Raw genomic sequence first — 17,303 nt, 5'->3', positions numbered from 1 at the left:
CCCAATGCAAGGTTCCTGACACTCACCTGGTGGATACTGAAAGTCTTGGCTTTGTAAAACCTTGTGGACCCTTTAAGCAACATTAGAAAAGGTGGTTCGTTTAAACTGCAGAATCCCAGGGACACATCTCTCTTGGAAGATTTACTGGCCAGATCCAGGACTTCGGGACTCTCTGATGATCTGGAATGACAGCGGAAACAAACTCTGACACATCCAGGAAGACACACTGGCAGGGAGAATTCGTTTCAAACGTACACATTCTTACTGCCCTGATTTCAGGCTAAACGCTCATCTATTTCCACCTAGTACAAGGGGTGTGTGTGCGTGCGTGTTAAGTCGCTCGAGTCATGTCTGACTCTTTGCAACCCTATAGACTGTAGCTCGCCAGGTTTCTCTGTCCATGGGGATCCTCCAGGGAAGAATACTGGAGTGAGTTGCCATGCCCTCTTCCAGGGCATCTTCCAGACCCAGGGATCGAACTTGAGTCTCTTATGTCTCATGCATTGGCAGGTGGGTACTTTACCATTAGTGCCACCTGGAAATTATTAATGCATATATGTGGAAACTAGAAAAATGGTACTGATGAACCTATTTGTAGGGCAGGAACAGAGATGCAGAAGTAGAGAATAGATGTGTGGGCCCAAGGTGGGGGAAAGGGAAGGTGGGATGAATTGGAGAAGTAGCACAGACACATATACACTGCTGCTGCTGCTGCCGCTGCTGCTGCTGCTAAGTCACTTCAGTCGTGTCTGACTCTGTGCGACCCCATAGACGGCAGCCCACCAGGCTCCCTCGTCCCTGGGATTCTCCTGGCAAGAACACTGGAGTGGGTTGCCATTTCCTTCTCCAATGCATGAAAGTGAAAAGTGAAAGTGAAGTCGCTCAGTCGTGTCCGACTCTTAGTAGCCCACCAGGCTCCTCTGTCCATGGGATTTTCCAGGCAAGAGTACTAGAGTGGGGTGCCATGGCCTTCTCCGCACATATACACTACCACGTGTTAAACAGATAGCTGATGGGGAGCCAGGGTGCAGCGCAGGGAGCGCAGCCCGGTGCTCTGCGATGACCTGGGAGAGGCAGGATGGGGGGCAGCTGGGAGGGAGGCTCGAGAGGGAGGAGCTATATGTATATTTATAGCTGATTCACGTAACTATAAGCAGAAACTAACACAAAATTGTAAAACAACTATCCTCCAATTAAAAATAAAATTTAAAAAACATACAAAAAAAGAAATATGAAAAACAAAATAGGCAGAAAGGACAAACACAGATACCAGATGACCTAGAAAGACGATGAATAACAGGAAACCACAGAAGTGACTTAGAGAAAGGATTTATCTCACTGCATTTCTATAGACAAATCTCATGGGTAAATCTACTTTATCTTATGACTGTCACCAAGCCCTGACAGCAGCTCATAAGCCTACCAGGGTGCCTAAGGCTCATGAACAGGGCTGGTGCCTAAGGCTCATGAACAGGGCCGGGCCGGGCCCTCCCTCTGCTCGGGGGAAGAGTTTTGCTCTCATCTAAAAAGGGACATAATCTGAAAGTTAATTGTAATTAAACCTTTTCCAAGGTTATGTTCCAAAGCTGCTGCTACAAAGGGAGGCCGGGCCCCAGAGCTTTCGGTTAGTTTGCTTTTAACGTGTGCATTGTGCCAAAGATGTGAGCTTTGGACTATAAAGAAGGCTGACACCTAAGAATCGATGTTTTCGAACCGTGGTGCTGGAGAAGAATCTTGAGAGTCACTTGGACAGCAAACAGAGCAAACCAGTCAATTCTATAGGAAATCAACCCTAAATATTCATTGGAAGGACTGCTGAAGCTGAAGCTCCAATACTTTGGCTATCTGATTAGAAGAGCCAATTCACTGGAAAAGACCCTGATGTTGGGAAAGATTGAAGGCAGGAGGAAAAGCGGGTAATAGAGGATGAGATGGTTGGATGGCATTACCAACTCAATGGACATGAGTTTGAGCAAACTCTGGGAGATAGTGAAGGACAGGGAAGCCTGGGGTGCTGCAGTCCATGGGGTTGCAAAGAGTCAGACATGACTGAGTGACTGAACAACTACAAATTGTGCCAAAGAAGGTGTTTGGAAAGTCTGCAGACGAGAGCAGCGTGAAGCCATGGTGACAAGCTCTCTGTGTTGGCAGGCCCCTCTCATCAGCTGCACACACACCTCTGGATGAAAACATTGCTGATGCAGCCCTCGAAATGACTCCCACCCAGACGCAGGGATTGCTGGAAATCTGAAAGGCCTCGAAGCCTTTGGTTATTCTTCAGAGGCTGGTCATCAATGAGGAGCCGGAGTCTGAAAACAAACAAACAAACAAACAGGAGTGAGAACAGCTGGTGAGAACGATCTTCTCCAAGTGGGCAACTGACTGTCTTTGATTCAGACCCAAAGTCTTTTACCTGAAAGAACTCACTAAACTGTTTTGAAAGAACATTTGCAGTTTTTTCCATATATTTCTTTTTGCACATGGCATTTTTATTAAAGTACTCTACAGGCATAGTTCGCTTTATTGGACTTCATTTTAAAAATATGCTTCACAGATATTGTGGTTTTTGAAAAACTGAAAGTTTGTAAGTCTACTGGCACCATTTTTCCAATAGCATTTGCTCACTCTGTGTCTCGGAGTCTCACTTTGGTAGTTTTCAGAAGATTTCAAATGCTTCCCAGCGAAACAATTACAACTCCCTGAAGGCTCAGATGATGATTAGCATTTTTAGTGATAAAGTATTTTTTACGTAAGGTATGTACATCGTTTTTTTTTTTAAGACACTTATTGCACACTTGATAGATATAGTATAGGGTAAGTATAACTTTTATATTCACTGGGAATCAAAAATGTTGTGTGACTCTTTTTATTGTGTCATTAGCTTTACTGCAGAGGTCTGGAGTTGAACCCACAATACTCCCAGGTGTACCTGTATATATACAGAAAGTATAGGTTGTAAGTGCCCAGCTCAATGCATCTTTGAAATGTGAAAACACCAACACTGCCAGCTCCCCAGGCTCCCATCCTGGGCTCCCTTTCCAGTTCTCCCTCTCCGAGAGTAACCAGCATCCTGAATTCTGATGAAAGAGTTTAGTTTTGCCTGCTTCTGAATTTTATATACATGAAATCATATATATAATGATTTCACGTGTGACCTCTTTTGCTCAGCCTTACACACAAGGTTCATCCATGTGGCTGTGCACAGCTTTAGATCTTTCATTCTCATTCTCCCATTTTCAATGCACCCCAATTTATTTATCCATCCAACTGTTGATTCTCAATCAATGAGAAAATTGATGCAGTACCAAGAAAAAGGTCAAGATTTACTAGTAAAATAGTGTCAACATCGAGGACAAATATGTCTCAGAAAAGATACTAGAAAATTCCATTAAACTAAATAAAATAAAATTCTTAGTGCTCTGGCAGAAGAGCCATTCCACTCACCCAGAGTTGTCGCTTATTACAGACACATAATGTAGTAAACCATCCATGTACGTCTGTGGCGATGTGAAAATCGGGCTGCTGCTGTCCCTGGTGCTCAGTTCAATGTGACCGTCTTCCAGGGTGACCTGCAGACTGCTTGCCTGCAAATCATCAGAGAACAATGTACCCATCAGTGCAATCCACCTGCATGTAACATGAATGTATCAATACTGAATGTGTGGGCAAAACTATGTAAGAAACAGGATGTTTCAAACCCAATGTTTTGACTTTGCTATTTTAATCTAAAGGTTATTTTTGAATATTTGGATTCTGTGTTTATGAATATAACAATCTTATGCAAATTATTTCAACATTGATGAATCTGTCAAAAGCATTTTATGGACCTACATTCATTAACCAACTTAATGTCTCCATCAATTATACAAAAGTTACACCATTTCTAAATTTTTCTATTTTCGCTTCACTCTGCTGAAGTTATTTTCATCAGGATCAATGTTCTTCTGAATACATTTTTACAACAAAGACTTGATTCATCAATTTTCTTCATAGATTATTACAATGACAGCTTCCCTTCAGTCATGAATTTTTTTATTTTTGGGTCCTAATTTCCAGGAGGTTCAATTTTCCAATGTCAAACTCTGCCGATATAAATTTTGGCAAGATAATTTGATTCTTTCTATTAATTGCTAATGTTCTTTAAACGTCTGTGGTTGTAAATAAATATTTAAAAAATACAAGAAGATTGGTGTAGTTTTGGCAGTTGTCATTTTCATTTTGTTGATGTGTTTTTCCTACCAGGTACAATTTTTGTGGTTTTCAACCAGATGTGGTTCTTCGGGGAGCTTTGAGCCTAAAACAATGTTTACAGAGTGTGGCTGTAGCCATTGACAGCTTCACTTTATGCTGATGTTTTTCAATTGGCAATATTTATTATAAACTGGATAAAAGAACGCTAACTGACATGTATTTCTTAAGAAGTTGAATCCATTAAGAAGTTGCAGGCAGTGTTCCAAGGATATCTGAAGGGTTCCTGCCTTGTCCAGGACTGACCTCATCTTTGCTAAGCCAAGTCTTCTGCCTCTTTTGGGCCATTCTGTACACTGTGTATTAAGTGTCCCCACTCCTGTGGAGGAAACTGGAGAATGTGTCAAGAGTTGGGGCAAGGAACTTCCCTGGCGGTCCAGTGGTTAAGAATCTGCCCTGCAATGCAGGGGATGAGGGTTTGATCCCCGGTTGGGGAGTTAAGATCCCACATGCCACGGGACAGCTAAGCCTGTGTACTTCTACAAAGACCTTGCCCCCACGCCACAACTAAGACCTGATGCAGCCAGCCATAAATAAATAAATACTTTTTGAAAAAAGAGCTGGGTCAAAATATCCTGCTCTGATAGAAAAGCCACGCTCACAATTGAAATGTAGGCATGTGCTTTTTCAGGGGTATTTTTGTTTTGTTTTGTTTTTTTAAAAAAAGGATTGCAAAGCTATACTATATAGCACAGGGAGCTCAGTTTGGTGCTCTGTAATGACCCAGAACGGTGAGATGGGGGTGGAAGGGAGGCTAGAGAGGGAGGGGATTATATGTATACACATGGCTGATTCACAATGTTTTGCAGCAGAAACTAACACAACATTGTACCGCAATTATATTCCAATAAAAAATAAAATAATCAATAGAACATGAATTAAAAAAAAAAAAGATCTCTAACAGCTGATTGAAAAAGACAGCAAGAGAGGAGAAGAGCTCTATTACAACATAACCACAGAGGCAGCTAGTCCTTCCTTTCAGCAGATACTAGTTGTCTGTTGTGCTGGCAGTCCTGAAGAAACAAACCCAAGAAAAACAGTGTCCTACCTCTCTTTCTATTTTAAAATCCCAGTTGTTCCACCGGCCAATTTAGGAGTATTAGCTGACTTTTACGCCTACATGACCACACTGGCTAAATAGTCTTAAGTTAGAGAATCTCTTGCTATACAGGAACAAAGAGCAAAAGACATTACTTTCTTCCATTCTCTGATGGAAATATTGTCCAACAAGCTGCTGCTGCCAAAAAAGGAATCTCAAGAGCTATGTTTTGTGGAATCACAAACAAGTACTGGGTGTACATTCTGATTTTTTTTCTTAGTTCTAAAAACTTAAAGCTACATTATTACTTACAACAGTTCTACTTCACCTTCACTCAACATATACCTAAAAAGAATGAAAACGGAGCCCACGAATACACATAAATCCCATTCTGTAAACTAGAATGTACTTTGTAAGCCTGATTTCTTTTAGGCCCTACCCCAGGATGGGCAACCACTTCCATGGTTGAAATCCACAAAAACATCTATTGTGTGATGCTAGACAAAAACACCTGACGGATTTACCTTCAAAACCCCTCTATTGTTTTTGACATCAAACCTTGAGTCAGGCTTAAATCTTGTTCAACATTCATACAATATTTCATACCCCTGTCTGATGACTTAATAAGATGCCGCTGGGTTGAAAGGTCTGAAATCCGAAGGAGGCTTGGAAGTGGCTGGATGATGGGAAGTCCAGATTGGTGAAACTCAACTGTCCTCCCCTGGAGAATGAGGCAGATCGCACGAGCTGAAATGCAAACATGGAATAAATTACTGGCCCTGTAATCATGCCATGGCTGAAATAATTGTATCTTAACCTAGGTCACTTCACTTGAACTGACCCATGGGAAAAAACAGTTTGCTTTTTCTGCATGATAATTTGCCAACCATCTCGATGTTTTTGTGTGTAGAGCTGGTATTTCTACCTTCCTACAAATTTAATATAGAAGCCTGAAGACGTTTTGCAAGTACAGGGAGAGTGTAATAAATGAGCCAGTTCATCATATCAGAATACGTCAAAAGTTGGTGTGTTAACGAAAGCCAAACATGGGTTAGCTGGGGACCACTCCTTTGCAAGGTTCTTAACTCTTCACTTACCTTCCAGTCTTCTGAGCACTTTTTTGTTACTCCCACTGTATCATTCAATCTGACAACGCCAGTGGTCTTCTTCAGGTTCTTCATGCAGCCTCGGAAAGCAGGTGTAGAAATGTTAAACCTGATTTGGGGATGCAATAAAAAGAAGAGATGGACCAAGCGCAGGCTTGATGGGGAACTGCAGCTGATACACGTCACTCATTCCCTACAGCTTCTCACCCATGAACAAGTACGTGTTTTATGGTTATCTCTTCTCATTGGATTTCTAGACTGCTACTAATTTTGTGATACCAGGAAAATCTATTAGATATTTCCATTCTGTGTGATTTGCATTCTCAGTATTAAAAATGAACACAATAATGTTGACAGAAGAATGGCCGGTGTCCCCAAAAAGTATAGACATATAGAAGATGAACAACATCTGAAACTGCTCCCCCGTCCTCTCCTGGAGTCATGCTAATGCATCATGCATTAAAAGCATATTAATAAATTGATATACTAGAAACATCATGTAAATATATATTACATTCCCTGGTGGCTTAGGTGGTAAAGAATCTGCCTGCAATGTGGGAGATTGGGAAGGTCCCCTGAAGAAGGGAATGGCAACCCACTCCAGTATTCTTAACTGGGAAATCCCATGGACAGAGGAGCCTTGTGGGCTACAGTCCATGGGGTTGCAAAGAGTCAGACATGACTGAGCGACTAACCCTTTGAATAACTAATAAGTAATTTATTAGAGCCAGAAATACTCTAGAAAACTTCTTAATCTTTTTTTCCTGTCCAGTTTTAAGTCAGCCACTGTAAAAGCCAAGGAAATAAATTATTACTTTTTGGTCCTAGTCAATTAGGAAAAGTGTAGCTTGGTATATTTAATCAATGCCAAGCTGGAACAATGGAAAGCACTGTCCAGACTCATGCTGTATCCACCACCTCCTAAATGTGCAGGCTGGGCAAGAGGTCACTGTGAGGATTAAACAAGTTCACGTCCAGGAGGTGCTCAGAACCCTCTGTGGCACTTGGTCCTGGGCACTCAGGAGGTGCTTCTGAGAGAAGCTGCTCTGGAGTGTTGGGCTCTGGAGGCAGGCTGTGTGGGTTCAAGTTCTGTCCCAGGTGTCTTCTCTGTGCTTCTGTCTCCTCATTTATACCACAGGAAAGTGGTAATCTGCTTCCCAGCCCAGAGTTTAAGTGAGACAATGTGGGTAACATACTCCAATGGTGCCCAGTGCAGAGCAAGGACTCAGGGTGAGATGGCAGAGTTGTAACTATCTCCATCATATCAGTACATCACTATAACAAAGCAATTTCTTTTTTTTTAATTAAAAAAAATTTTTTTTGGTTGGGCTGCACAGCATGTGGGATGTTAGCTCCCTGACCAGGGATCAAACCCATTACCCCCTGCATTGGAAGCGTGGACTCTCAACCAGGGAAGCCCCTATAAAAAAGCAATTGATAAAGCAGCTCTTCCTACATGGCTGCCTTGGCATTTCCCCTTTGATTTGACTTTTGGATCTATCTGGGAGCGGATGTCACACAAAAACACTAACATACGTGAAATGACTGAAGTCCGGGCAAATATTTGTGTTTCTTAAGCAAATGATGTACTAAGATAAACACAAAGCTGACTTCATTACTAATCCCTAAAGCGGCACACTCTTCTAAATGGAAAGATGTCTGCCTTCATTTTTATGCAACTCATTATAAACAGCTGAGCTACATGTCATATGCATAAAATTAAGTTTCATTAAAAGGAAGAAACAAATCCTCATGGACATTGCAGCACAAGCTTGATGATTTTATAAAATTGGCTTCTTGCCTCAGGAGAGGAGGAAAATTCATATCCGTTCCTGGGGCTTGTCTATTTGTCCATATGTTAATATTTATTAACTCATTAATTTAATATTTTGATCCGTTCTCTCTTGGGTTTCAACGTTTTAAACTCGTCCACATCTCCTGATTCCTTTCTTCCATAAAGCATAGGTTGAAGGAAGAATAAGGTGGCAGAAAAAGTAAAGGGGAAAGGAAGGTAGCTGACAGACAAGGAACACCAGTTTTGTGCAAGCTGAAGCTCCAATATTTTGGCCACCTGATGTGAAGAGCTGACTCATTGGAAAAGACCCTGATACTGGGAAAGATTGAAGGCAGGAGGAGAAGGGGTTGACAGAGGATGAGATGGTTGGATGGCATCATCGACTCAATGGACATGAGTTTGAGCAAACTCCAGGAGATGGTGAAAGATAGGGAAGCCTGGTGTGGGGCAGTCTATGGGGTCGCAAAGAGTCAGACACAACTGAGCTGCTGAACAACAACTATGATCTGATCCTCACAACAACCTTTTGAAGGAAATATTTTCTTTTTTTTAAAAAAAGATTTACTATCATTTAATTAATTTATTGTTACATTTTTATTTATATTGGAGTATAGCCAATTAACAATGTTGCAATAGTTTCAGGTGGACAGAGAAAGAACTCAGCCATTTACATGTATCCATTCTCCCCTAAACTCCCCTCTCATCCAGGCTGTGGCATAACATTGAGCAGAGTTCCCTGTGCTCTACAGTAGATCCTTGTTGGTTACCCATTTTAAATATAGCATGTGCCTGGCCATCTCAAACTCCCTAACTACCCCTTCCCCCTATGTTTCCCCACAATGGAGATATTTTCTCACCTGACATTACTGGGCACTTAGCATGTGCCAGGCATTGTGCTAAATCCTTTACTCTGAATCCCACAACCCCTCTAAGAGCTAGTGCATCACTGTGCCCACATCAGATGTACAAGGAGACTTGGGAAGGCTAAGTGACTCCCACAAGGTCATGCAGAAAGAAGGTGGCAGCCTTGGGGTCCTGGGGGTCGGCGTGTCACACAAGCTAGTGTGACCTGAAGCCCTTGCTCTTTATGCTTACACAGGTGTGCACCCACAGCACTGGAATGATCATGACCCTTTCCTACAGAACAGTTACCTACAGCAGAGATGTTAAAATGCAAGATTCATTTCCACTATTGTTCGGGATGTTCTCGTTACTCTGGCTCATCTGAGGGCCTAGAGTTCCACATTCGCTCCAGAATTCAGGTCTGAGCACACCTGCTAGAGGAACACGGCTGAGCAGGGATGTAGGCTGCCATAAGAATGGGTGCGTATGCTGGGGTATGTATACACACCACGGACCAAGCTGTTCACAAAGGCTCAGCCGGGTGCAGTCTACTGTGGGCAGATCTCAGAGAGGAGGAGGAGCAAAATCAAATCCCGAACTCAGTGCTGGGTAATAAGAAATGCTCAACAGATCCTTGCCCAGTGTTTAGTTTTGGAGTTGGTTTCACTGTGATGTGATATTATCATACTCTGATGTAATGATGTACGTAACTCCTCGGGAAGTGTTTTTTGTTGGTCTGAGGGCACTGTCAGGGATGACAGTGCATCTCTGGCGTCATCAGGGGTGATCTGCTCTTCTCGTGGGAAGCAGATGGGATTAGCAGACTGTGGCCTGGCTTCTGACTCTAATCCTACACAAGTCACTCCAAGATCTGGGTCCCCAGTGCCAGGAGGTACGCTACAGGGAGAGAGAGAAAACACCACGCTCACAAGGTCTCTTGCCTACGCTCCTGTACACAGAGGTAACACGAGGCTTGCTTCTCTCCACGTTAGGCTCAAGCATTGACTGTCTCCATTCCTCCCCTGCCAGGGCTCAGGGCACCTCCCTCCTCTGAAAGAACTGCTGGTTGCCCCTACAGACTCAGCTGGGGGTCTCAGGACTCTGAACCATCAAGGACAGCACCAGAGGGATGAAGCAGGGCCAGAAACAGCTGAATACTGTTAAGCATTCTACTTGAGAGAGAGGAAAAGCTCAATGAAATCTTTTGACCAGCCTGTCTCCTGCATGTTCCACGTCCTTGAAGTTTGAAAGTATAAACTTACCCAGAAAAAGGAAGCAGTCCCTGTTTGGAAGACCCTAAAACATGCCTAGGAAAATCCTATGTGTCTATCTGTATGTGTGTGTGCACGAGCATGCGCACACACGTGCACACGTGCACACTCAAGTCATGTCTGACTCTTCGCGACCATATGGGCTGTAGCCTGCCAGGCTCCTCTGTCCATGGGATTCTCCAGGCAAGAATACTGGAGTGGGTTGTCATTGCCTTCTCCAGGGGCTCTTCCCAACCCAGGGACTGAAGTCAAATCTCTTGTGTCTCCTACATTGGCAGGCAAATTCTTTACCACAATATCCATGTATGTATTTCTTTAATGGACAGAAATAAAAAGGCAAAGAAAGGTTGAGTGTTGACTTAATCCAAGGTGACCCTACTTATTGAAGGCTAAGCCCAAACTAGAGCCATTTCTTTGGATCCTCACCCATTACTTTTTCCTAGTAAACCTTGCTTGGCTGACACCCTCTGTGGACTTTCTGCTGTCACCACACAGAGGCAAACACCTCTGAGAATCCCTTGTGGCTCTGGGGGAGCCCACTTGCCCCCATAACCTTGGTAGCCACCTGTTATCCAGCTTCATTCACCCTTTCTCCAGGCTGGACGTCTCTCTAGAGGTCAAGGCCTTCCGTCTAGTCCTTTCCAGGCATCTTCCACCTGCTGTCTCCTGGGACTAAGCCTGTCTCAGACTGAGCTCACCACCCCATTTCTCTGCTGGTGCTGGCCATCTGTCCAAGCAGTAGATCAAAGTCCTTCTTGAGAGCTTTTCGTTGTTATTCTTCAGACCCAAGCAACCTTTCAGCCCTGCCCATCTGCTGACAAGAATCCACTCTCTCTTCCTCATCGGCACTGTCATTTCCGTGGTCAGCTCAGACCACCTGCCTCTCACCTGTTATACTCATCTTCAAACCTCTCCATCTGCCTCTGCCTTTTCCCTCTTAATCCAATCTGCACCCTGCACTACAGCAAGCTACTGAAAACCCAAGTCTGATTGTGTCCTTTCTCTGTGGAAGCCCCCATTGGTCCTTACTGTGACTTTCAAGATCCTCTGTGGTCTGGCCCCTGCTTCCCACACCAGCCGCAAGGGCCTGCCTCATAGCGTCCTCTTGAGAGTTCACACTTTGGTTCTTATCTCTTTACACACATTGCCCTTCATATGTCAGGTTCTTTCAGATCTAGTCAGAGACCACTTTCCTGATACCCTAAATGGGTAGATAGATTCCTTTACTGGGTCCCCATCACCCTGAGCTTCCCATCTGATAGCACTGGCCTTATTCTACTGTCTCCCTTCTGCTATACTTGAGACTCTTCCCTGTTCATCATCATCCCAGAACCGACCACACTAATGGCATTAGAAACCCAATGAGTCCTTGTGCAGTGAGCAAACAAATGACAGCCTCCAATGTGTGAATGGTGCTGCCTTAGGTTACTCTATTTTATTACATTTAATTGAATAAAACCAAGTTTACTGGCCATTCATAACTAGCTATTCAAGGTTGAACTGCTATTTAGTATTGATTATATTAAATGTTAATATTACCTCTTTGGCTCTTAATTTCTACATTAAAATCAAGAGGCTATATACCATGATCCACAAGGTCCCTTCTAGTTCAAAGAACCCAGAGAGGAAAGACATTCACTCCCAAACTCTATTAAAGTGATGAACTTTCTCACCTGCATCTCTGTCTTTGGGGGCAACCCTGACAGCTTTTATTTTTATGATCTTTTTGATGTGGACCAATTTTTAAAAGTCTTTATTGAATCTGTGACAATATTGCTTCTTTTTTATATTTTGGGTTTGTGGTCAGGAGGCACATAAGATCTTAGCTCCCTTACCAGGTATTAAATCTGCATCTTCTGTATTGGAAGGCTAAGTATCAATCACTGGACCTCCAGGGAAGTCCCCAGACAACTTTAAGATGAAGATTAGTGCCTCCTTATTGAGGCTGGACAGCTGTTCAAATGTATAAGGATTTGAGAAGACCACCTTGGCACAACACTTCATAAATCACATCTAGTGCTCCTTCCAAATGACGGATAAATTAGGAAAAGAGTTAACCAGCCTCAGATCTCATATGAAAGCAATCACCACCAAACATTTTGGGAGCTCTCTTAGCTTAGTCATGAGGCCGTAGAAACCCTTCCAAGGAATCTTCTTTCCACACATCACTGTCAGCCATTTGGAAGGATGTAAACAAACGAACAAAATGTGGAAGTTATTTTTAAGTGTATCCTCAGAGTGATGTTGTTTTTCTCATTCCCATTAAACTTTACTTCCATTCAAGTTAATTTAATTCATTTGTGTATCCATTCATCCGAGACAGTCATGCCCCTAGTCCCTCCCCGATAACACACACATATGGGGGCAGGTAATACAAATGTGCCTCATGGCCTAGGAGACACTTCAGTGCCCCAGCCTTCTGTGCCCAGGGCCGCCTGTGCTCTCCTCTGTACAAACTAGGACCCCAAGCGAAAGTGAAAGGGTTAGTTGCTTAGTCATGTCTGACACTCTGCGAGCCCATGGACTGTAACCCGTCAGGCTCCCCTGTCCATGGAATTCTCTAGGCAAGAATACTGGCATGGGTAGCATTCTCTTCTCCCGGGGACCTGACCGACCTAGGGATAAAACTTGGGTCTCCTACATTGGAGGCAGATTCTGAGCCACCGGGGAAGTCCACAAGGACCCCAGGATATAGCCCCTATTTTTGATGGCAGTGTTGTCAACACCAAATCTACTCATGTGGTTTTTCTCCTCCCAGGAACAACAATGGAAGTGGCACACTGTTCCCTCATCTCCCTGCTACCCCGATGCCTAACCCCCACAGCTTTCAGACCGCCAGGCCTGTTACCCAGTATTAACAGGCGGTTGTACTCTGTTGGCTAACACTATTAATACAGAAAAGTAATTCTTTGGTTTTTGCTGGAATTAAACAAGGCAGATTTATCAGTAGCAATCATAACTGTTAAGAGAGGTGACCCGCTTCTTTAAAAAAAGATCATCTTACCTTTCCCTGATGGAAATGGGAATTCCCCCCAGATAGTATGTGCTGAAGTCAAATATATCATCTTCAATTTTAACGCTTTGAATATCCACATTTATCCACATACGTTGTTGGACTTTTCCAATTTTGATCAGAATCTAAAATAAATGAGAGATGAATCAGCCAGCAATGAGAAATAAAATAATTCTATTCATGATGGTTCAGAGCTATTATGTTTTTGCCTTCCTTCAGATTCATTTATATACATGGTATATATATTAATACAAGGGATCTGAGCACAGTAGCACATCTGCATAAAATTACAATAAACATTTAAATAGAGATGTTTGCATTTGTTTGTCTGTCTGTTTTGGCTGCACCACACAGTTTGAAGGACCTTAGCTCTCTGACCAAAAACTCAACCTGCACACTTGGTAATGAAAGCTTGGTGCCTAACTACTGGATCACCAGGGAATTCCCGAAATGTTTGCATTTGAAATTAATCATTTTTTTAATGTTAAAATATTTTATTATTTTAAACTTTTTATTTTGTATTGGGATATATCCGATTAACAATATAGTGACAATTTCAGATGAACAGCAAAGGGACTCAGCCATACATATACATATATCCATGAAATTAATCATATTTTATCTATACCATATGGATGTTATATAGTTCATGCAAAATGTTCCGATTTTAAAAGGATATGTCTCTCAGTTAATAAGTTCATCTAATAGAAAAGCGTTCTGTACACTAACTTAAAGGACTAAAAACATATAATGATTCAGATAAACAGATTCAAAGGATGTACCAAATGATCCTTCCCGTCGTTTATGATGTCTCTGATTCCTTTCTCTTTAGGCGGTTCTGAATTCAGTTTGTACCGCACCATGAGTCGGCCATCTTCTACATTCAGAGATATGAAATGATCCTACAGCATAGGGACAATGTAGATTAGGAGAATTCTCAGGAAGAGCCACATGCATTCAAACTCCAGCCTGCTTTCAGCTTCAGCTGCCTTCTTAGTTCAGAGGAAAAACAGTGCTTAATACTCAACTCCTGGGATGGGGATGACAGCTAAATCCTGTCAATCATGTTAAACAATCTATACAGTAACTGGCACACAGGAAGGAAACAATAAATGCTCACTACTGTCCTGATTTTGTTTTATACCAATCTATAACCAGCACGTAAAACTGGCAACTGAAAGATACAGATCACGAACATCATTGGAAAACATGATTGCTACCTTTCCGAGGGGTTTCCCAGATGGTGCTAGTGGTAAAGAACCCACCTGCCAATGCAAGAGATGTAAGAGATGTGGGTTCAATCAATCCCTGGGTTTGGAAGATCCCCTAGAGGTGGAAATGGAAACCCACTCCAGCATTCTTGCCTGGTGAATTCCATGGTCAGAGGAGCCTGGTGGGCTACAGTCCACGGGGTTGCAAAGAATCAGACATGACTGAAACGACTTAGCATGCACGCACATTTTGGAGAGAGGTAGAATCTTCTTCAATGTGGGAGACCTGGGTTCAATCCCTGAGTTGGAAAGATCCCCTGGAGAAGGGAAAGGCTACCCACTCCAGTATTCTGGCCTGGAGAATTCCACGGACTGTTTAGTCCCACTTCCCTCCATCTGTTTTCTGATGTATTCCTACTGTCTCCTCTATCTTCTATTTAACGGTTGCTTTGTTGTTCTTGTTTAGTCACTAAGTTGTGTCTGACTCTTTCCAACTCCATGAACTGTAGCCCGGCAGGCTCCTCTGTCCGGGAGATTCTCCAGGCAGGAATACTGGAGTGGGTTTCCACGCCCTCCTCCAGTGCCATCCCAACCCAGGGACCAAACCTACGTCTCTTCCATCTCCTGCATTGGCAGGTGGGCTGTTTTCTGTTTTTGTTTCTTTACCACTGGTGCCACCTGGGAAGCCCAACAAGAGTCCTTACCTAGAAGGAAAGTCAGTCTTTCTCTGGATCCTAAGCCTTGCTCTTGGAAGTCAGTGAGGGTTCATCACACTCATAAAGAACAGAATAACATCAACTCATCCTACTTAACAGCAGCACTGGGGATCATTTTTTCTTATCTGATTGAAAGTGAAAAAGTGAAAGTGAAAGTCATTCGGTCGTGTCCAACTCTTCATGACCCCCATGGACTAAACAGTCCATGGAATTCTCCAGGCCAGAATACTGGAGTGGGTAGCCTTTCCCTTCTCCAGGGGATCTTTCCAACTCAGGGATTGAACCCAGGTCTCCCACATTGCTGGTGGATTCTTTACCAACTGAGCTACCAGGAAAGCTCCTTTTATCTGGTTACTAATGGCATTTCATAAGATTTCTTCTAATATAAATAGTATTTCTGGTTCCTGGTCTCCAAGAACTTCAAAATGTATTGGGTTAACCAAAAAGTTTATTTAGGTTTTTCTGTAGCATCTTACAAAATATTTGGCCAAACCTAGTACAAAGAAGACCTTGTTGTGGAAAACAACTGCCTTGCCCTGAAGATGCTGTGTGACTTCTCAGCTCTCTGCATTCTTCAGGAAGGTCAGGATGCCCCAAACCATCAGAACTGGCTCAGCCTTGGACTCTCCCTAAGAGTCCAGAACAACCCCAAGAGAGGAGAGGTGGACCAGATCTGTGTCCCCACCCTATAGGCAAAGTGTCTGGTAAAATCTCAAGCTCCATATCAATCCTGCATTCTCAAACTGAAAATCCCATGGACTGGTTCACATTTCTCCAAGCCTCTTGATGAAGGTGAAAGAAGAGAGTGAAAAGGCTGGTTTACAACTCAACACTCAAAAAACTAAGATCATGACATCCAGTCCCATCACTTCATGGCAAGCAAATGGGGAAAAAATGAAGATAGTGGCAGATTTTATTCTCTTGGGCTCCAAAATCACTATGGATGGTGACTGCAACCATGATATTAAAAGACACTTGCTCCTTGGAAGAAAAGCTATTATGACAAACCTAGACAGCTTATTAAAAAGCAGAGACATCACTTTGCTGACAAAGGTCTATATAGTCAAAGCTATGGTTTTTCCTGTAGTTACATATGGATGTGAGACTTGGACCATAAAGAAGGCTGAGTACTGAAGAACTGATGCTTTCAAACTGTGGTGCTGGAGAAGACTCTTGAGAGTCCCTTGGACTGCAAGGAGATCCAACCAGTCCATCCTAAAGGAAATCAACCCTGAATATTCATGGGAAGGACTGACGCTAAAGCTGAAACTCCAATACTTTGGTCACCTGATACAAAGAGCCAATGCTGGGAAAAGACCCTGATGCTGGGAAAGATTTAGGGCAGAAGGAGAAGGGGGTAACAGAGGATGAGATGGCTGCATGGTATCTCTGACTCAATGGACATGAGTTTGAGCAAACTCTGGGAGACAGTGAAGGACAGGGAGGCCTGGTGTGTTACAGTCCATGGGGTCACAAAGAATCAGACATGACTGAGGGACTGAACAATGACATGTCCTATGCAGGACCTTCAAGAAGAGCTCATTGTCTAGAGAGATTAAGTCTAGGTCTATCTACCAGCAGATGGTGCTGACGATCACTCACAGAGTGTCACTTTTGGCCTTTTCTAAACTAGGAGATGTTAGAATGGTCTCCAGGAACCTCAGCTGCTCGAAAACAGAAGCCTCCATGTCTTGGAAAGTCAAGGGTCAGGCAGATAGAGATGAAATCTCTTATGGCCTGAAAAGAGTCAGACCAAGAAGCAAACAGCAGGAGGTCAAACAGCCTAGCTTTAAGAAACTCCAGGAAGACTTAACATTTTTTTTAGGCAGAATAAGCAAAGATTATTAGGCAAACAGTAGTTTTCAAAGAATAAAACTGACAACACAAATAGTATGGGTAAGTGGCAATTTCTCCCATATTTTGGTGGCATCTTCTTAAATTCTGGATGACTTGCCTTACCAAAACACACACTCGCATAGCCAAAGAAAGTACTGGATTGGCCAAAAAGTTTGTTTGAATTTTTCCGTAAAATGTTATGGAAATGAATTTTGGCCAATCCAT

At 42.9% G+C, this 17,303-nt stretch overlaps 1 protein-coding gene across 3 annotated transcripts in view; it reads right to left on the bottom strand.

The window, feature by feature from the left end:
* The window catches only part of LOC120881148 (laminin subunit alpha-3-like), a 152,477-nt gene that overhangs the window by 18,348 nt on the left and 116,826 nt on the right, over nucleotides 1–17,303 (bottom strand). For all 3 annotated transcript variants that reach the window (XM_040264739.1, XM_040264738.1, XM_040264741.1), the window contains 7 exons: nucleotides 14,098–14,217; nucleotides 13,307–13,440; nucleotides 6,385–6,502; nucleotides 5,894–6,034; nucleotides 3,445–3,584; nucleotides 2,178–2,309; nucleotides 27–180 (listed from right to left, as the gene is read on the bottom strand). In XM_040264739.1, the coding sequence (XP_040120673.1) occupies nucleotides 27–180; nucleotides 2,178–2,309; nucleotides 3,445–3,584; nucleotides 5,894–6,034; nucleotides 6,385–6,502; nucleotides 13,307–13,440; nucleotides 14,098–14,217 (939 nt within the window). The remainder of the gene's footprint in view (nucleotides 1–26; nucleotides 181–2,177; nucleotides 2,310–3,444; nucleotides 3,585–5,893; nucleotides 6,035–6,384; nucleotides 6,503–13,306; nucleotides 13,441–14,097; nucleotides 14,218–17,303) is intronic.

The sequence above is a fragment of the Oryx dammah genome, unplaced genomic scaffold (genome assembly GCF_014754425.2).
Source record: "Oryx dammah isolate SB20612 unplaced genomic scaffold, SCBI_Odam_1.1 HiC_scaffold_22, whole genome shotgun sequence".
Taxonomy (NCBI): Eukaryota; Metazoa; Chordata; class Mammalia; order Artiodactyla; family Bovidae; genus Oryx; species Oryx dammah.
The sequence above is the reverse complement of the archived record's forward strand: the minus strand, read 5'-3'. Positions and strand labels throughout refer to the sequence as shown.